We start from the raw sequence: 22,874 nt of genomic DNA on the forward strand, positions 1-22,874 counted from the left end.
CAGGTCCCTCAGATTCTAGTCCCTAAACTACTCACAAATAAGATTGGAACTCGGCAAGTCAGGAATTCACTTCCAAGCTTTGACTTAAGATTTCAAAGTCTATGGCAAATAAAAGATGCAATCCTAGGCCTGTCAGTGACACTATAGACATTCAAGAAATTGGGATAAGCAACATCAACAACATTAATAACACCATTATCTGTGAAAACAAGTAAACTAATTTTTTTATCATATGCTTAGTAACTAAATAAGAAAACAAAGAAAAATCTGACAGAATCTATGAGCCAGGGAAAAATATTTTAAAATATAACTTACGCAGTAGGACAAATATACTTGACATGAGGAATTCTTTGCAACTGTAATGAAGCAGCCCATCCATGCCTAAAATTACATTTTTCTCAATTAAGAAATGTAAACATATCAATTCATATTATGCTAAATTAAAACAAATATACTGATTGAATAGGAAAATTTGTTCATCTCTATATAACAAATGAACATATTGAGATAAGCCTGCAAAGTTTTGAATTTCACTTTTAGGGCAGCATTTCCCAACCTTTTCACATTTATGGCATTCTTGGGACAATGTTCACGTTAAACAATAAATTTCTTCAGTATGACAATTTATAATACTAATGCAAAATATGCGCTGGTTTTTGGAAACATAAATGTTGAATTTGAGGGTCTTACTTTCGACATACATACGCAGATTTCATCCTTCACCAAAAGGAGACTTTCTATCCTTACTCTTAATACTTGTATGAATTATGCTTAAAACTGCAACAATATTAATTGCTTTCCTATGACTGGATACTCACTTTCAATGGAAATCCGGACCTTGTCATTAAATCTTATTTTCAATGAACCATCCGATTGTAAGTCACAAAGTTCTTTTAAAGTTATGTTTTAGAGACGAATGGATTCCTCACCCAGTTGTACAGTTCTATTGAAAAGGACAGAATATAACAATAAATTTTCTTCAAGAGCTCTCTAGACAGGAGATAATAAACTTGAAATACACCATGTTTCAAAAAGAATATACGTATTGCAAAGTGTTATTTTGTCCAAACTATCGATCACTGCGCCTCGGCTTGGCTATAAGCAAAACGAATACATAGTCTAGTTTATATTAATATAGCTGCTAGATGTCAGTTGTCTTCTGCTTTGCATGGTAACCGTCACATGTTTAAAATGGCTACTCCATAGCAGAATTCCAACGTAGTCCTTCAAAATCAACTTGTTGTGCCAGTCAGGAGTTACAACTGCCTACAACAACAATTTGGTGTGTTTTGAGATATCGGTTGGTTATGAAGCCATACAAGTTACATTTGTTACAGGCTCTGCGTCCTGATGACAAATGCAAACGTGTGGCATTTTGTAACTAGATTACAGATGCTATTGACAATGATAACACTTTTGCACAACGCATCATGTTCAGTGATGAAGCGACTTTTCATGCTAGTGGTCATGGTAACAAACGCAATGTTTGAATTTGGGGTCTACAGAACCCACATGCAGGCACTAAATATGTACGAGATTTGCCCAAAATCGACATGTTTTGTGGGATATCCCGATCATCTGTTTACGGTCCATTCTTCTTTGATAGAAACACGGTTAACGGTCAACAGTATCTCGCTATGTTACAAAAGTGGTTGTTTCCGAGGCTGCACGAAGACAGCTTCATTTTTCAACAAGATGGGGCAAATCGCCCCCCTGATGTCGCCAAGTGTGTGATTATCTGAATGAAACTCTACCAAACAGTTGGATTGGTCATCAAGAAGCTGGCGACTTAGCATGTCTCAGTTGGCCTCCACAGTCACCGGATCTGACACCCTGTGACTTCTTCCTAAGGGTTTCATTAAAGACGACATTTATGTACCTCCATTCCCACAGAACCTGGAAGAGGTGAAGAACCAGATCCGTACTGTCATAACATCAGTGACAACGGACATGCTTGCCCAAGCATGGGAGGAATTTGAGCATTGGTGTGATATTGTTTGTGTCGCTGATGGAGGACATATTGAACATCTGTAATCTGAACTTGAGAGGTTCGTACATATGTGTGTAAAGTTTTATATTCATATGTCATACAGTTTAATAAATATATGCATTCGAAATACGTATACTCTTTTTGAAACACTGTATTTTGGTATCCCACTTCACTTTTTACTCCCACCAGTAATTCAAACATATCAAAATTTCCATTTACAACATGTTCTTTCCATAATTTGAATTTCTTTTAATTCTAAGAATTTTGCCACTCGAAGTTAATATATTTTTCTACCGCCTTGCAGCAACTTATTGAGTTTATTCAAGTGTTGAAAAATATTTGCTAAATAACCTAGCACCTACACCCACATTTGATCCTCAAAGCATTTAGTAAAATCTTACCATTTTATTGAAAATGCGCATGCATTTCTTCCTTTAGATCAAAAACCTTATTAAAAACCCTGTTTTTACTTAACCAACAGATTTGTGTACTTTTTACTCATGTTTTAAAAATTCTAGTTGAAAGGGCTTTTATTTAATGATGTTTACCATTGATATATCATCAAATACCTTTTGTGGTTTATTACCAAAAGATTTTGACATCACCACTTTTCTATGAATAAAACAGTGTGTGGAAACAACACAGGCTTTTTTTTTTCCCCCTTTTTTACAAGAGTATCAAAGCCCTTTACGAAGTCAACTATGGACGCAGCAGCCATCCATACAAATTCCAATACAAATCTTTCAAGAAAGATCCCTCCCCAAGATACGCACTAAAATGTTATATACAGTCAAAAAAAGTCTTTAATCCGGACTCGTTGGGACTTCGGCAATTCCGGATTATAGATCATAAGTTTAAGTCTGGTAAGATGGCATGCAGAAATTATAAAATTAAAAATATGAAACCGTAATTTATGAAATAAAGAGGAATTATGCAACATTAACTGAAATAGATAATTTTAGCTTAGCTTATACCGTGGGTTATACATTGAACGCTCATGCGGTAACGTATTACGCGCATGCGTAAAGGTATTACGCGCATGCGTCAACGAATTATGCGTTGGTGCATGCACAGAAAGTTTGTAGCTTTAAGGTCCGGATTAACGACTTTTGACTGCACATCTATTTCTCTGCTTTCCTGATGAAATTTTTTACAGCAGAGAAAGTTTTCTTGAATTTCTTTCTCATTAACAAACCTTTTAAATGCTAGAACATAATATTTTGTTAGTTGAAACTGTTGACTTGTCTACCCGAATTGAAAAAATGCTATTTTTCAGTTTCTGACACAAAAGTCAAAAGTCTTTAATCCGGACTCATCGGGACTTCAGTGATTCCGGATTATAGATCATCAGTTTAAATCTGGTAAGATGGCATGCAGAAATTATAAAATTAAAAATATGAAACCGTAATTTATGAAATAAAGAGCAATTATGATCTAAAGGGTATCAAAATTTTAAAAAAAAATCTGAATATTTATTTGTTTACTTTATTAAACATTACTTTCAACGGACGCATGCGTAAAGCATTCATTACGCATAGTCAGAATTAGAAAATTGCAACCAGAAAACTATTTGATGTGTATTCGTGATATTTATAATGAGAGGAAATTGATTTAAATTATATCGGAGTACATCAAGATGAAACACTACATTTAGTGAGGAATTATAAGCTGAATAAAATAAAAAATCTGCCCTGAAGATGAGGATAGTGCTGACAGATCAACTTCCAGTACATTGCGCGTCGCGACGTCCCCCTCCCTTCCGCAGAGCAGCGTGAAATTGATAAACATATTTCGGAATGGTTAGAGAAACAAATCACCTCTCTGTCACTTTCCTCATGACTTTATCCTTTTTTTGCAGCAGGTCCACTTTTTGTTTAATGGGCATCGAACATGTTTTCGCTTTGCAGAGCCTTTGGCAGCTTCAGCATCAAAAATTCTATTTGACATAATCCAAAGTTCAAGCTTACTTTTATAAAATTGCTCTAACAGTCTGCAAAAAATAATAAGATGGATCCAATTCGAAGTTTAACGCAATCTGCAACATTAATTGAAATAGATAATTAGATAATTTTAGCTTATTATAATATATGCATTCGAAATACGTATACTCTTTTTGAAACACACTGTATTTTGGTATCCAACTTCACTTTTTACTCCCAGCAGTAATTCAAACATATCAAAATTTCCATTTACAACATGTTCTTTCCATAATTTGAATTTCTTTTAATTCTAAGAATTTTGCCACTTGAAGTTAATATATTTTTCTACCGCCTTGCAGCAACTTATTGAGTTTATTCAAGTGTTGAAAAATATTTGCTAAATAACCTAGCACCTACACCCACATTTGATCCTCAAAGCATTTAGTAAAATCTTACCATTTTATTGAAAATGCGCATGCATTTCTTCCTTTATATCAAAAACCTTATTAAAAACCCTGTTTTTACTTAACCAACAGATTTGTGTACTTTTTACTCATGTTTTAAAAATTCTAGTTGAAGGGGCTTTTATTTAATGATGTTTACCATTGATACATCATCAAATACCTTTTGTGGTTTATTACCAAAAGATTTTGACATCACCACTTTTCTATGAATAAAACAGTGTGTGGAAACAACACAGGCTTTTTTACATTAAATGCGTCCGTCATACATTAAATGCTCATGCATAAACACCTATGCGCAAGCGTGAACGCTTTATGCGTTGATGCTTGCGCAGAAAGTTTGTAGCTTCGAGGTCCGGATTTTAGATCATTCCGGATTAACGACTTTTTACTGTATCTTGAACATCTTGTAACATAGCACTGATTCATCAACTTAGTATACTGTTCAAAAGTGGAATAGTTTCAATTTTTCTTACTTGCATCTTCTCCCAACATTTTACCCACTATACTTTTACACGCTGACATTGTCACATTCTCACGGACTGTGTGACTTTTTCTGTGCAATAAACTCTTCTACCAAATAATTTGCTTCCTAAACTTTTTCACTAATGTGTATGTGTTTAGCTGCACCCTGTTCATTTTTAGATTTTAAACAGAGTTTTAAAGTAATTAACAGTATGTTTTTCAGATTAGTAAGATTTGTCACGAAATGTCTATTCAATTTTATTGCAGCCATTGCTGTATTTGAAATTTACTTATTAATGCATATACAGAGTCACACATATGAGACACAATGGAAGAGGACATTCTGGATCACCAGTCCACTGATAAATAACATTCATTGTAATGACGAAATTTCTTGGCACCTCTTTCTTTATCAATCTTTTGAAATTTTGTATGGGATTCTAAATCTTCATGACTAGTCTCCAGAATTATCTGGATTATTTGTCTTCAAGTACAACCACATTTTAACCACTAAAATCCGCAGAAGAATTAAAAAACAAGAAACAAAGCCAAATAAAATTGTAATAAATTAGTAGTAAAAATAGTAGAAAAATAAAACAAATAAGAGTAAAATAAAATTAAATAATAGTAAAATAAACTAAATAATAACAAAATAAAAAACATGCACTAGCATTCTGTTTAAGCAAACACATGATCCTACAGTTCTTGAATCACTAATCACTAATGCAAACACGGTCACATTATATTCTAGTCGGTGACAATTTAAAGGCTGCCTTTAGCTGTTAGGCTATGCCTGGTTAGACTCGTGTTGCATGCGTAGCCTTGCGATGACAATATACAATTTAATGAAAACTGCTATGTAATAAATTAATCTCCTTCGATTAAAAAAAATTAAACAAAGTACGAGGGCCATCCAGGAAGTAGATTACGTTTCCGTCTGTGTCCGCTAGGGGCGCGGCTAGCGCGGCCATCTTGGGGTCAGAGCGTTGCGCAGCTCAGTCTGCATCTAGCCGTGCTAGTGAGAGGTTCGTGCTGTGCTCCGTTCAGATACTGTGACGGTTTGAAATGTCTGCGTTAATTGAAAATCCCGCGAGCTGCGAGGTGCGCTCAGTAATAAGGTTTCTGACTGCAAAAAACTGTAAACCGATAGAAATCTATCGGCAGCTTCGTGAAGTGTATGGGGACAACATTATCACTGAAGGTGGAGTGCGTCAGTGGGTCATAAGATTTCAAAATGGCCGAACCAATGTTCACGACGAAGATCGAAGTGGGAGACCCAGCATAGTGACCGCCGAACTTCTCGAAAAAGTCGATGCTAAAGTCCGTGAAAATCGAAATTTCACAATAACGGAACTTTCTTTGAGTTTTCCACAAATTTCGCGAAGTTTGTTGCACGAAATCATCAGCGAAAAGCTTGGTTACCACAAGTTTTGTGCAAGATGGAAGGCAAGAAGAGGTAACGAAGTGGTTGAAGGCGCAGGCGGCCGAATTTTTCGACAAAGGAATTTCCAAGCTCGTACATCGCTACGATAAATGCCTTAATTTGTATGGTGACTATGTAGAAAAGTAGTATTTGAGTGTGGCTTTCATCTGTATATAATAAAATTTGTTTCCTATACTTTGTTTATTTTTTTATTCCAAAACGTAATCTACTTTCTGGATAGCCCTCGTAATTGGTAATGCAAGTAACAAAGGAATTCCCATAAATGTTGATGACATCTGACGAATCTAACCGAGCATAGCTGAACAGCCAAAGGCCACCTTTCAATTATTATCAGCTAGACTCTTGTCACAGTCACATCCACTTCCCTTACTCGAATACAATACCAAATCAGTACAAGTTACCCGAATACAATCCCAAAATCGGGGGGATTACTTTTTATGACATATATGTTACATTTCTATTTCTTGCAGAACCCTGGTTGGAAAGTGCTGTTGTAGAGCATGGTCATACTCCAGTAGCAAAACACTGCATTCACAGCTACAGTTGACAGTTCACAAGCTATTTTAGAAATAGAGTTTTCAGTTCATCCTGTGTGTTAGGAAGTATGAGATACTATAGGTGGCGTTGATGTGCCAAAAGAGTTAGGCCTTGTAACTCATCGTGAGCAGAAGCATATCTTGAAGTGTCAAAAGAGCTACAGTCTCAAAAGCCACACTCTTGAATATGTATATGTTGTGTTTAATCATCGTAATAAATGTTGTGTGTGAACTTTATTCAATCCTTAAAATAAATTACCAACCATAGACAGCATCCTGTAACCACCCCTCTGAATACTTGGAGCTTTCATGATCGCTCATCTTCATCTCTTGGAGCCACTAGTGAGGACTTGCCAGCTAGAGTTGGTTGGGAAGAAGTTGAATTATTTATTTATTGGTATCGATCTTTGAAAACGAAGCATAATGGATGATTTAGGAAAACAGAAAAAGAAGCGTGCTATCACATGTAGTAAAGCTACTACACTTCTAAATAAACTTGAGAAACTGCTATCTGAAGAATTAAGTAAAGAACGTCTAGAATATTTAAATTCATCACGAGATGTTAATCGAATACCATGAGAAACTTTAAAATCTTGACTCAAAGATCGATACTCTTATAACAGATGAAAAAGAATATAATAATGAATTACTTGCAAGTGAAGGGTATGATGAAAAATTCGTCACATTTAAAGCTAAGACTGTTAGTAAGATAAAGAAAATTAACAGTAATGAAGCTGTTGAAAGAAGTGTACTTGCAACTAGTTAATGGTATTAGTAGTACTCTGAATGATAACAATGTTGTTGCAAGTAGTTCTTCAGTTACCAAAATTGAATATTGAAAAATTTGCTGGTGATCCCAGTAAATGGCTCGAATTTTTTAATTCACATGATAATGCAATTCATTCTAATCAAAGATTATCCAAAATAGAAAAGTTTACGTATTTCAAAGTTTACTATCTGGGTCTGCATATAATTGTGTATTTGGTTATACTTTACCTGAAGAAAATTATGATATATGTATTAAAAGTTTAGAAGAGAGGTTTGGTCATAAAGATGTCATTATATCAAAATTCATGCAAATGCTATTACAGTTAGAACTAGTTAAAAGTTCTCCAAATGTTTTTGAATTAAGAAAGCTCTATGATCAGTTACAAATCTGTGTTAGAAATTTAAGTAGTTTGGATGTTACTAGCGGTTCATATGGTCATTTGTTCAACCCAATAATTCTCAAGTTGTTATCTGAAGATTTAGCTCTTGAATTTCACAGGAAAAGATCATCTAACCAAATATTGAAGTGAGTGAATTGATACAGTTCATTAAAATCAAAACTGCATGCCAAGAAGCAAGTATGCTGTTTAATAGCTCAAAAGGTAATAATTACATAGAGGTTAATCTAAAACAAGGGTTCAAAGATTATAAAAATAAATCTTCGTCTACATTTAATAAATTCTGTTAAGAAATTTTGTGTTTTTCATAATATTTATTATGAACATGATTCTCTTGAATATATGAAATATACTGCTGAACAAAAGCGAAAGTACTTAAAAACATCCACTTTGTGTTAACACTGCTTTAAGAAACATAGGGCAGTTTACTGTAGAATGCGTATAGAAGCTTGTGAAATTTGTAAGAAATCATCCATAACAAACAATTTTGTTTATCTAAAAACAATCCAGAAGTTGAGAATTCTAAAATGGAAGCAAGTGCGAATGAAAACAGAACTATACAGTGGTGGGCAAAATTGTGGACACTTTTGGAAATTTTTATGTTTTTGAACTTTGTATGCCTATAGAAAATGTTACGTTTCACAAAATGCAAACTTGCATATTTCATGTTAAAGAGAATTTATTACTGAATTCAATACAAAACACAAAATTCAATTATTTGCAAAACAAAAAAGTTATATGTACTTTAATATAAATAAAAAACTCAGTTATGAAGTGGTTTGTAATGTCTAGCTTTTCTGGCCAATCACTGTTCTTGTTCTGAGAACTAATCAAATATTAGTAATTGCCAGTAGAAGCTGACATCATGTTTACACTTGAAACAATTCATTATTTTGCTTTGTTCTGTAGAAGGATGACCTGTTTCCTATACACTGCAATTACAAGTAGGAATTTTTGTACAAATTTTTAATATTTAGTTAAGAAGCAATGACATCAAATAAAAGAGTAGGTTGGACACCTAGAAAGAGATGTATTATTACTGTATTACGAGAAAGTGGTCTTTCCTATGCTGAAATTGCAAGACAGGTGGGTGGTTCAGTTACTACATCTGGAGTCCGAAAGTTTTGTTTACGATATCAGGAGACAAATTCAATAAAAAACAAAGAAGGAAGAGGCCGAAAAAGGTGCACCACATCTATTGATGACAGAAGAATAAAAAGACTATGTCTCCAAGATAGAAAAATGTCATCAGTGGCCATCAGAAGTGATCTGAATGATGTTGGTGTTTCTGTCAGTTCAAGAACAATCAGGAGAAGATTAACAGATGTTGGACTGAGAGGTAGGATTCCATGAAAAAAGCCTTAATTTTCAGCAACGAAAAAAAAAAGACTACAGTGAGCAAAGGAACACATTAATTGGACAGATGATCAGTGGTCACAAGTTATATGGAGTGATGAAACTAAGATATCGTTATTCGGTAGTGATGGGTGAAAATATGTAAGACGTAGAATAGGAGAAGAGCTACATCCTGACTGCATTCAAGCAACTGTGAAGAACCCAGTTAGTGTTATGATTTGGTCATGCATGTCAGCAGATGGTATAGGTCACCTTCATGTCATCGATGCGACACTGAATGCCAGAAAATACATTGACACTATTCTAGAACCAAAACTCCTACCTTCCATCAGAGATCTCTTTCCCAACAATGCTTCGTTTATTTTTCAGCAGGTTTCTGCTCCTTGCCACACGGCCAAAATATCGAAAGAGAGGTTTGGTACAAAGAGCATTAATCCGCGAGCACACGCACCAATCCGACGAACACGAGAGCACGCGCCGGGTATGTCATACCCGAATAAAAAGTTTGTAATTAAAAATTTGCTGAATAAAATTAATCGGTTTTTAAAAGAAATTAAAATGTAAAACTAAGTTAATACTTCATTTTAGACAAAATATGAAAGAATAAGGAAAGGTAAAATTATTTACTTACAATTTTTTGAACATTGGTAACAAAATGAGGTCATATGTTCCATACATATACTTTTGCTACAATTTTCACAAATGAATCTAGTCTTTCTATCTTTTTTCTTGGGGCACTCTGTACACCTCTTGTAAATAATTTGAGGTTTTTTGGGGGATGGTTCATTGTGTTAACATGTTCATCGGTGGTCAGTGTTTGTCTAGAATCAGGAACTACAGATGTTCGTCGTCATTTATTTTGAACACCTTCTATTAGCTGCATCCCTAAGGCTTTGAGAAAAGTATGCCTGGTACAGTATTCTATTGGTGGTTCCTTCTTTGATAGTAGAATTATTCTTGCATGAATGGCAGCCACGTTTAACACTGAAAAGAAAATCACCATAGGTCATTGACGTGCTACTCTTGCTGTAGCCATCTCATCTACAACATCGACTGCTCCTTTTGTCATGTTATAGAATGTAATGATTTCAGGCCTTTTAAATTCCCCAGCAGATTCATCGATTTGATCGTTGGAATGCATTGTGGACAACAGGATCACACTCTTATTTTTTTTCGGCACATAATATACAAGTGTTGCTTCTTTCTGAAAACCGAAAATTGAAGAATATGTTTCTCTTTTTTTTGCCAGAAACTCAGGTGGGATTTCTCTCTTATTTTTACGTATTGTATCTACTATCGTAATTTTCTTCTTTGGGAGATCTTGAGATAATTAATATCCCATATACCAATTATGAACTGTTAAATTTCGACCAGAGTTGTATAAGGGCCTTATTAAACGTTTGACAACTTCGCTTGCACCGTTTTCAACTTAAAATGGCCCATCTGGTTGTTTAACAGCATAAATTTCCATACTCCAGGTATAAAATACCCTTGCGTCTACAAGAGCAAATATTTTTATGCCATACTTTGCTGGCTTGTTGGGCATATATTGTTTGAAGGAACAACGACCTCTGAATGATTCCAACTTCTCATCAATGGTCACATACTCTCCTACAGTATAAGCCTTTTGGCAATTTGTGACACAATTTCCAAAAAATTCTCTGATCGGAGCTAATTTATCAACGTCTCTTCTACTGGGTCGATCTCTAATGTCATCAAAACGGAGGCATCGTAAAAGAAAGAGGAATCCGTTCACTGACATTGTTTCCCGAAAAATGTCCATTCCCGTTCTGTCTGTTGCCCACAAATCTCTTCGTTCACATGGGATGATTTATAAACTCCACATAAATACAGCAATCCAATTAAAGCTTTGATTTCGAACTCTTTTGTTGCTTTCACATCCCATTCACGAGTGAAATTTCCATGTACTGAACCAATATAAATATTTGTATTGTCGACTACATGTTTTAACATATCTTCATCAATAAGCAGTGACCAGGAATCTAAAGGTATTGAGACATCTTTAGAATACTTCGTATTTCCAGGCAGCTTAGTTATAATATTTTTGGCGCCAATTCTAACATTAGTCTGGAATTTAGTTTTGTTCCATTTTACTCCATTTTTTTAACATAAAACTCATTGCTACATTCCAAAGTTTTATTTTCTGTTTCTGTATCTGAATCACTACTCTCTATGGATGAATCATGATTACTATTATATTCTTCATTATCAACATCTTCATCGTTTTCACTAAATGAATCCTCATCAGAAGAAACTGTTTCAAGAAGATTTCTCAATCTTTTCATCTCTTCATCGTAAGGAATATACGGCGCCATGCTTAAAACTCTAGAAAAACCTATACTAAAAGCTTGAAAACGAGAAGTGCGAAGTGACTCACTGAGAAACGAGAGTACACGCGCGGGTATGACATGCCCGAACAATGCTGTTCCTAAAAAACCGTTGCACCTGTCACCTCAGGAATTTCCCCCATTTTAGTATGTGACCTTGAACTCAGCTACACCAAGTTTCCTCCTTTTATGAAAGAATAGGTGAGAAACATATAAAAAGAAAAATGTACATGGGTATGACATATCCATTGCGTGTGCACGCGGGTTAAATTGTTGTCATGGCCAGGAAACAGTCCTGACCTCAATTCTATCGAAAATTTGTGGCACCATTTGAAAATTCTTGTCCGAATGAGGCGCCCATCAAATAAAAGAACTAATTGAGGCTATAATTGTTTCCTGGCATCATGTAATAACGAAAGAAGAGCTTAAAACTCTTGTCAGCTCAATGAAACGTCGACGTGAAGCTGTAATAAAAAATAAAGGATACCCTACTAAGTACTGATAACTCACTGCAATCGTCACTATCTAATGTATATGGATAACTATTACTGTTTAACTTTTTTTGTATTGCAAATACAGTCAAAAGTCGTTAATTCGGACACCCATAATCCGGAATGATCTATAATCTGGACCTCAAAGCTACAAACTTTCTGCGCATGCGTCAAGCGCAGTAAGACTTTTACGGCTGCGAATATGCGTGTGCGCATGTGCGTAATACGTTTACGCGTTTAATGTATAACGGACGGTATAAGCTAAGCTAAAATTATCTAATTCAGTTAATGTTGCAGATTGCGTTGTTCCTGAATCTTCGAATTGGTTCCGGCTTATTATTTTTTGCAGAATTTCCGATATGTATTTACTAATATGTAAAGGATCTACAAAGCGAAAGTATGTTTAGAAGTCCATTAAACAAAAAGTGCAATTGCTGCAAAAAATGGATAAAGGCATATCCTTCGTTTCTCAAACCATTCCGAAATCTGTTTATCAGTTTCACGCTGCTCTGCGGCCCGGGGGGGGGGACGCCGCGGCGCAATGAATTGGAAATTAATCTGTCAGCACTATCCTTATCTTCAGGGCAGATGTTTTTATTTTATTTCACTTATAATTCCTTACTAAATGTAGTATTTCATCTCGATGTACTCCGTCTTTGATATGATTTAAATTAAATTCCTCGTCATTATAATTCGCTTCCAATAAAGAAGAAAGTGATACAGAGGTTATTGAAAACGAAAAAATTTCGATTGACTAATTAGTCGGTATTCTCGACATAGCAATTATAGGACTTTAACAGCGGAACTTTGTAACTGAAGGAGAAATTATGTCTGTTTATAGAATGAAAGAGAAAGTATTATCACATAAAACGAAGCAACTTAAACAACTTACATTGAAAGAAATGTTTAATAAAGTAAACAAATAAAATATTAAGTTTTTTTTTTTTTTTTTTTTTTGTAAATTTTGATACCCTTTAGATCCTAATTGTTCATTATTTCATAAATTACGGTTTCATATTTTTAATTTTATAATTTCTGCATGCCATCTTACCAGATTTAAACTGATGATCTGTAATCCGGAAAAATCGATAATCCGGAATTGCCGAAGTCCCGACGAGTCCGGATTAACGACTTTTGACTGTAATAGAATTTTCTGTTTTGTATTGAATTCAGTAATAAATTCTCTTTAAAACGATACATACAAGTTTGCATTTTGTGAAACGTAACGTTTTCTATAAGCATACAAAGTTCAAAAACATAAAAATTTCCAAAAGTGTCCACAATTTTGGCCACCACTGTAGTGTCTACTACGCAATTTAAAAAAAAGTCCGTATTATTACAAGCTTGTTCGGTCATTGCTTAATATACACACACACACACAAAAAAAAAAAAAAAAAAAAAAAGATTTGTCGAGTGTTAATGTGCCAAATTAAGCTATTGCTTTAAAGATTTAGCCAAAAAATTAAATTTCCCTATAAAAAGAATAGAAAAATTGAAAGTTTATTCGCTTGGAAATAATTACCATGAAAAGGAATTTCCAGCTAGTTCTATAACTCTCAAATGTAGAACCAATCCGTCAAAAAGAATATTTATTGAGGTTAACATAACAGATAATATATCCCATAATGAAAGCTCAATTCATGGTCAACTGTCACTGTTCATGATAGAATTTACGAGAAAGCAAAGGCATCAACAAGCAGATGATCCTATTGAAACAAAAATAAGCATTTTAATCAGCATGAATTATTTCTGGTTTGTACAAACAGGCCTAAAAAGAAAAATATCGGATGAATTAAGTTTTAATTAAGACATTGTTCGGGGGAGCTATTTGTGGACAAAACTCTTCGTCATATCAACACGTTTCAAATGCTACTACTTGTTATACTTCAGTTAGAGAAGTAGACGCCAATTCATCAATTCTGTTCAACATTAAGTCGTTTTGGCATCTAGAGGAATTCTTTATGAGAGACAGTGACTCATTATCACAGGAAAATTTAGAGGTTATTGATCTGTTTAATAAGAATTTACATTGCGAAAATGGAAAATACATTGTTAAGTTATTATTTATCGAAAGAAAACCAGAGCTTAAAAGTAATTTCTTAATTGCTAAATAGAGGTTTTTGAAGCTAGAAAAGACATAATGAGTGGATAATTTAGACATAATGAGTGGTTATTTAGAGAATACAAGAAATTAATTAATGAACAATTAGAGACAGGAATAATTGAAAAATGTTCTAATGCTGTTAATTGCGAACTTGAGAGGGCTAGCTATTTTGCTCCTCATAGTCCTGTAATTTGTCTTAATAAGACAACTACTGCTGTGCGTACTGTCTATGACTGTTCGTCTAAAGACAAAAGTGCAAAATCTCTGAACGAGTGTCTAATCCAAGGACCCAACTTGTAAAGCAATTTGTTAGATATCATTTTAAAATTCAGGTTGCACAAGGCAGCTTTTAGGGCAGATATAAAAGGTGCATTTGATTCTATTTTACTCGACAAAGATTAGAAAAATTATTTAAAATTTATTTGGTTCGGTTATGATGAAAATTCGCCATTTCAAATATACAAAATGTCACGATTGCCTTTTGGAACTTGTCAATTACCTTTCACACTTGCGACAACTATTAAATATCACATAAAGAAATATAAAGAGGACCATAGTGATGTTGTAGAAATGTTAGATAAATTCTTGTAAGTAGACAACCTTTTGCATGGGGCTGAAAATGATGATAAAGCATTTTACCTGTCAACTACTGTGGTGAGTATTTTGAAAGATGCATACATGCATCTTGGTAAAATGAAAAGCAAATTTAGAGTTCTAAGAGAACTATGGATCAAAAGTGGAATCGATATTGAGGAAAATAATTTAAATAAAAACTCGTCAAAAGTTCTATGCTTGAGGTGGGATACACATCAAGACAGTTTAAGTTTAGATATAGCACAGTTCAGGGAACACATGATGAACAAACAGTAACTAAAAGACTCATTTTACAAACCATAGCCAAAATTTATGATCCTATCGTACTAATTTCTGCATATGTTATTAGAGCTAAGTTTATGATTCAAGAATTATGAGAATCTGGTTGTGACTGGAATTTCGAGGTACCTGATGAGCTAAGAAGGGAGTTTTTGACATGGTATTCTGAAATCGAGGAACTTGTTAACATTAATATTCCTACAAGATATTTTTTGTGTGGTTCAGCAATTAATGCAGAAACTATGATCCTAATTGCTTTCGCTGATGTCAGTATCAAAGGATATGGTAGTATAGCATATCTTCAAAATCCCACTACTTTGGAGACATCCTTTATACTATCTAAAAGCAGAGTAGCTTCTCTAAAGAAGCTTGCACTTCCATGCTTGGAACTGATGGCAGCTACTACTGCTGCTAGGTTAGCTAATTATCTGAAAACACTCTTTAACATCAAGGAATACAATATTTACTGCTTTAGCGACTCTCAATTAGTACTCCATTGGATAAAGAGCTGTGCCAATGATTGGAAACCTTTCATAGCAAATTGTGTTAGAGAGATACAGAATGTAATCGCTCCTTCTCAATGGCAGTTTTGTAAGGGATCTCAGAATCCCACAGATGTTGTATCACGAGGTGCAAAGTTAACAGATCTTACAGAAAATGAATTTTGGTTTCATGGTCCACCTTGGCTAAGGCAAGGTAACTTCAGTAATCAAAGGGTCGAACCTATTTTAGATCCTGAACTTAAGAAACTTTCTCTTGAAGAGATGCGAAAAACTGTGGTGTGCGTTGCATCCAATAATAAAAATGAATTTGATCTTCTTACTAAATTTTCATCCTGGAATAAGTTCAAACGTGTAGCAGCGTGGTGTCTTAGATTTGTGAAAAATGCCAGTTCTTCAATATTAAAAGTTAAAGGAGTTTTAACTGTTCCTGAACTTGATAGAGCTTCAGACATTATTGTGCGCTTAGTCCAAGAATTACTAAAAAATTATAAACTGATAAAGTGAATTTAAAGCCAAAATATCGGCATTAAGAGCAGGGAAAAACATCAGCTCTAACAGCAGAATTATCTCCTTGAATCCCTTCTTGGATAACGAAAATATTCTTCATGTTGGAGGAAGGCTAAGAAATACAAATATACCTGAAAATTAAAAACTCCAGGCAATTCTTCCTAAGAAGCATCACGTAACTGAATTAATAATCAAGCATTTTCATGAAACTCATCTTCATGGGGGAACTTCACTTAGAATTTCAGCTACCTGACAGAAATATTGAATAATTAACTGTAGAGATGCAGAAGACTGTTATTATGATGGCAATTTTATAAAAACTAAACTCGAACTTTTGATTATGTCACGTTTCCAATTTTGGAGCTGTCAAAGGATCTATAAAGCGAAACCATGTTTCAATGTCCATTAAACAAAAAAAGAAACTGCTGCAAAAAAAGAGATAAAGGCATATCTGTCTCAAAATTATGCGAGGAGTATGGCATTAGAAAGTCAACTTTATATGACATAAGAAAAAGGAACTTTTTGAATTTTTTTGGAAGGAACTTAAACAACTTACATTAAAAGAAATGTTTAATAAAGTAAACAAATAAATATTAAGCTTTTTTTGTAAATTTTGATACCCTTTAGATCATAATTGTTCTTTATTTCATAAATTATGATTTGATATTTTTAATTGTATAATTTCTGCATGCCATCTTACCAGATTTAAATTGATGATCGATTATCCAGAAAATCCCAAATCCGGAATTGCCGAAGTCCCGACCAGTCCGGATTTTGGACTTTGTACTGTAACTCACAGTGATAAACAAAATTAATTATAGAATTAGATTTTTTAATATCATATATTACAGTTAAAAGTAAATTATTTTAAAAGAATTATTTAATTTACTCTCACACATTGTTGGACACTTATCATTTTGTTAATGGTTAAACAAAATAAATTATAATCATGAAAGAATAAAAAGCGTGCTTTTGATTACTGCCTTAATAATTTATTTAAACTGTAAATTACTTTGTAAAAGAACAAAAAAATATTTCATGGTATTTACAAAATTAAAAATTTACAAATGTCATACACGGCCCAGGATACATAGGGTCACCAAATGTGGCAATATTTTGTGTCAGATGTCATAACTGAGATTTTGTTTGTATGGAAACCCTTTTTATGTGGAAAGTTTTATGAGGAATGTGGTTGTATTTCGTCATAGTAGTTGTTTGGTTACGTGTTGAATATTGGTGCATAGTTCCATGAAGGAAGTTGTGGAAATATATCACCCACGTGTTTTAGAGTATTCATACTAGATTTAGTTTGAGAAGGTATATTGTTGGAGTTATGAAGCATTTGTTCAGAATTATATTCATGCCGACAGAAGTGTATTTTAGCAGTTTTTATGGGATACAGGATTTCTGAAGCCGAACTTGGTATGTGAGAAGTGCAGGTCTGATATGAAGACTCGGAAGAAAAATTGCATTTCTGATGGATTTGTGGAAAAATTGTTGAGGGTAAAGAATGTGACTCTCAAAGAAGTTTAAGGTTTGAATCCTGATTTTTCCTGCAATAAGTTGACTTTAGAGGAAATTTTTATTGTAATGTTTGAAATTTTGAATCACAGAAAGACATCTGACATAGCAACGTCATGGCCTTTTGGATCACATACTCTGTTTGATTGGCATAGTTTTATTAATAAAAGTATATTGGGTTACATATGTGGTATGTCTGTCCTTGGAGGTTTTTGTTTGAAGTTATCATCTTGCCTTTTGGGGAACTATTTTGAATAATATGTGAATTTACTTTTTATTGTTTTAATTTAGTAGAGAGTTATTTTAATTATTGCATTGCTTTTTGTGCTGTTATTATTATTTTTTAATTTTGAATTTAATTGTGTTGAAATTGTTTGGAATTTATTGTTATTTTAGTTTAAATTTGTTGGCAAACATTTCTGGTGATATACTTCATACTTTTACATATCTAATTTTTTTTGTTTTTATTTCAGACTTTTAGCGTAAATTGTGTGCAAAACCGTGGTTTTTTTGCACATACAAAAATGCCATTTTTCAGATATTTTGGACTTTGAAATGTAAACAAAAAGTTTACATAAGTAAAATCGTGGAGTTTCTCGCCAAATATGTTTGACAAGAAATTTTTTGCCAACCTGGTCTGTATATGACAATAGTTTCATTAAAAATATACTGTAGGGTGCCGCTTGGAGAAAATTGTGATTTTCGGCTATTGGCCAGCAAGGTACAATTTCAAGATGGCCACTACACAAAACCAAAATAACAAGTAAAACGATTACACTAACTCTATGTCCATGTACATATAGATCTATTTTTACTTAAAAAACATCAGAGGATTTCACAAACTGCATTGCGCACTGACTTCACTGACTGACTGACCATGTACACATCGACCTATTTACACTTAAAAATTGAAGGAGCACCCAATTCTACCTGACAGCCTAACAAAAAATATATAATCTCAATAAATTGCAGTTTAAATCAAACTATGAAATAACATAAAAAAGCACTACACACTACTATAGCATTTATGCTCTACACAAAGCAAATATCCACTTTCCTTATTTAGAATGTTCTGTGTCTTCAGTCTGTGGCACATAAAATTTCTTAACAGCATCCAAAAACTTTCCTAAAACCATATTCCCTTCCTAATGGAACAGTTTATATATTAAGCATTTAAACCTTTCTTGCGACAAACCCCTCCAAACGATCTTTATATGTTCGACCATATGCACTTCCTTCGTACAAACGGGAAACTTATAATTCTGATGAATTACATCCAACAAAATTTCTCTTCTCGCCTCAACCACTTTAAAAAAAAAACACATTCTGCTCTCTCGTTCTATATTAACAAACACCCAGTTTACCACTGGCAGTCATTTTATGACAAAAAGCACGCAACATGCAATGCAGAAATAAGCCCTTACAAATATTTTCCCATCAATCAAATTCACTGCAATCACACAATCAATCTCGTCATAATAGGGTTTCCATAACATTCAATTACTAAGATTACCATAAATGAAACAACTTGCCAATAATCCAAAGGGCACCCTAAAATATAGGCTAACCATATTTTGAAAATTAAGGGGGTATTCATAAAAAGAAAGTAGGATAAATTTTGAACAAGTACATATAATATTAGCTTCTTCACAAACTGATACAAAATTTGAATAGCTCAGAAATCTTACCCTGTGTCTCCAAGACCATGGAGAAATATAACCTATAATTAAAAGGACACAAAAGTTAGTGAAAAATAATAACAATCTATCAGTGTTTTTCAACCGCCGGTCCGCAAAATATCCAGCTATCTGTCCAAAATACAAAGTGTCATCAGCCAACAACTGATATTACAACAGCACCTACATTACAATAAAATTTACAGTACAATTTATGTGAAAAAATTGTGCCAATGGGTCGAATTATTAAACTTACCAGTCCGCGAGAATGTACTGAAATATTTTACCGGTCCTTGGAGTAAATCCAGTTGAAAAACACTAATTTATATAACGGAGCAAAATTTAAAAATATAGTCATCCATGGGAAATACAGTTGACATACCCTTGACAATATCAAAATTACACAATTAAGTAAATGAATAAAAAAAATAAATAAATAAAAGTAATTTAAAATGTTTTTAAAAAATTTTGTAAAGCAAACAGTAAGAAAAAGGAAAAAAAAAAGTAAGAAAAAGGCTAGAAAAGAATCTTCCTTGGTTTTATAGTATATATTTGTAATACTGTACATTCTTAACTATATTTTATTAACAGAGGGCATACTCTATTCTAAGTCACTGTGATAAGCTCATGACTTGAAGACATTAAAAAAATTACTTGTTTTTAATTCACTTCTGGGTGATTTCAATTTGCTATTCCCAATTAGTTTTGCCAATCACATCAAACTGGCAATTAATGGCATCTACTTATGAATCTCAATCTTTTGTTTTGATGTTTTCATAATGGCAGGTTATGATGCTTCCTGCTCTCTGTTAGTGTTTATGCATATTTTATTACTACATTTTACTTTATTTTAGTAAAATATGTATATATTACTTTTTCAATTAATAAATAAAGATTTGTTTCTGTACTATTTCATTTCATTTTGGAATCAACTGTATTGGGAAGGGATTCAGAATATTCGTGTGAACTGTTGAAATTAAATAATTCAAAACAGTTCCTCAGCTAATTTTGGATTAACTGAAATGCAGAGATTTTCAAAGAGGAGAGGGATTAAGTTACATCTGACCTACCTCCTCTTGATAATGTCAAATCAGATATTAATTACATTCCTTTGCCTATACATTTTTTATTACTGTTTTGTTATTTTTGTACTTCCTTTCTTAGTATTTTTACTGGTTTGATGACTAATAGTTGATTTTTACATATTTATGGAAAATTTTAGATTTACTGATTTAGAATTTCTTTCATGTCTTTGTGGATATGGTTCTAAATTTCTTTCTTTTTGTCTCTATATATGATAATTTACTTGAAGCAGATGAATGTCAAGGCGATGATCGAGGGAAGGAACTGCTGAACTAAAGAATCGAGGGAAAGTTTTTCTAGAGGACATATTCCTTTAATATTACACAGTCAGGCAGAGAGAGTGATAGAGAAATTGAAGCTTCAAAAAGTATTTCTTTTCACAGTCTTTAATTGATGGACATACTTTCTGTCCTCTACTGAAAACAGAGAATTTTATTTATATTTAAAAAAACTGCAGTTATATTATGCACATTAAAATGGCATACATGTATGTAATAAATTTGGGTACTCTTGTAAAATTGGCCAACCACTAACCAATCACTGACGACCATTTTTTCGTCAACCTAACACTTAAAAAACAGATATTTTCATTGAAATACAATACTTAAAATTTTTTGCAATTGCAATACTTCCTTTACTTTGTACAAGGAAGTAAAAAACATTGGAAGGAAAGAGGATTAAGTATCTTAGTTACTCACAGGGCCGATCCTTGTTGGGGTGCAGTGAACGTGAGTGGCGAAAATCAGGGTCAGCCGGATTTTTTTGTTTTAAATTAAATGTTTTAAATGTGTAAATACTTTTTATACAATTTGTCATGTGCAAGTACTTAGTGAATATGAATTAAAAATGTTATTAATCACTGAAAAATTCGTTTTAAATTTGGGGGAGGCAGCAATCCTAGGAAAGTATGCGAATAGCCAGTGGCTTGGAAACGGCCCTAATCATATCATCTTCAGAATAAATATGCTGCATAAAGCACACAGTCTACTTTTCAATACCTTAAATATTATATCATGTTTCCAATACAATTTCTCTCTTAAATATCAACATTTCCTGAAAATTTTCAAGAGAACAGAGACTGGAAACAAGTACTTTTGTTTAATTTTTTTAATATCGACATTTGTAAGTAGATTATACTTCACAGGCGTCAATACAAAAGTACACATTTAGTTGTTTCAGGGTAGTCATCTGTCCCACCCTTCTCCCTTCCCAAGTATACTCATTGTTGTTGAACTCTTGTTTCCAAAGTAAAGTAACCCTACATCTAATGCTTATATGCTGTAGGTTTCCTGCAATTTGAATAGCTTATATTTCATCATTACATACCAAAGCAAAATGCAAGAAAATATTCCATACATCATTAAAAAAAAATTTACCGCAGAAGCTAACGAGGGAACCAAATTCATCATCAATTAATTTAAATAGTTTTACCTTTTATTCCAAAATGAGAATAGATACTAAACATAAGTAAAATGACATGAACTGAGAATAACTTCTTAGAACAGTACTTGAACGGCATTTAAAATATAGTTGTAGGTTTATTCATAATAATTAACAAGCAAAGAATAGTCAGGGAATAATTATTCTTCAATCATTTAATAATCCTGCTTAATAACAGAATCTAAACACCACGATTCGCGTATAGCATTTTAAGATAGCTTCGTGACAAAATATCAAAGGTATAAAAAATTTTACGACTATAAATATTTTAACAGATAACAAATCATTAATTCACATATGAAAAGCGTTCATAAAATACGTACCGATGCCGTGTGTTTCGAAGCGGCAGAAATAACCACCGGCGACGAAGACATTCTGGACGCTTTAGTGCCTATCTAGAAGCAAGTAAGCTTTTTTATCAGTAAAGTTTACAGATTAAATGGGAAAATAATATAAATAATTATAAATTCCTAGCCTACTTTTATTTTATAAAGATATAAAAAATACACATAAACATTTCCCACTCAAGTACAGCAATTATATATATTAAACACAAATTTTAAGGCTATATATTCTACTTTCAAACAAACTATTGAAACCTATTAGCAAATACAAAATAAAAGTATACTTGGTACCTTCCTAAAAAGTGTAATAATAGCTTTAGATTTATTTTTTAAACTCTAAATTAAGTAACTAACTAGACTTAAACCTCATACGATAGCATTTTTGCAGAGTCCAGTGACGGCGGAAGTGTGCGGCCACGTGACTTTTAAAATTGGTATCTATGTTGAACTGCGGTGCTTAACCACCAGGGTGCCTGGGCGCCATAGCCCTACCCCTCATCGAATAACATGATAAACGTTTCGAATTATGAGAAATATAACTGAATGTGCTAAATAATTAAATGAGCAAGAGTTTAAATTCATAATTGCTAATAGTTAAATACAAATTTTTTTCCTTAAGTACCTAATTACTAATCCATACATAATTA

The 22,874-nt window shown here is 33.3% G+C and overlaps 1 protein-coding gene across 1 annotated transcript in view; it reads right to left on the bottom strand.

The window, feature by feature from the left end:
* Apt1 (Acyl-protein thioesterase 1) overlaps nt 1-22,674 on the bottom strand; it is a 59,709-nt gene extending 37,035 nt beyond the window's left edge. Inside the window, exons 1-4 of the mRNA XM_035374973.2 lie at nt 22,519-22,674; nt 22,207-22,278; nt 19,373-19,404; nt 316-381 (exon numbers count right to left, since the gene is read on the bottom strand). Coding sequence (XP_035230864.1) covers nt 316-381; nt 19,373-19,404; nt 22,207-22,257 — 149 coding nt within the window. The 5' untranslated portion in view covers nt 22,258-22,278; nt 22,519-22,674. The remainder of the gene's footprint in view (nt 1-315; nt 382-19,372; nt 19,405-22,206; nt 22,279-22,518) is intronic.
* Between the last annotated feature and the right edge of the window lie 200 nt (nt 22,675-22,874).

The sequence above is a fragment of the Stegodyphus dumicola genome, chromosome 1, assembly GCF_044657685.1.
Source record: "Stegodyphus dumicola isolate Sdum_Otavi_A_Nest chromosome 1, ASM4465768v1".
NCBI lineage: Eukaryota > Metazoa > Arthropoda > Arachnida > Araneae > Eresidae > Stegodyphus > Stegodyphus dumicola.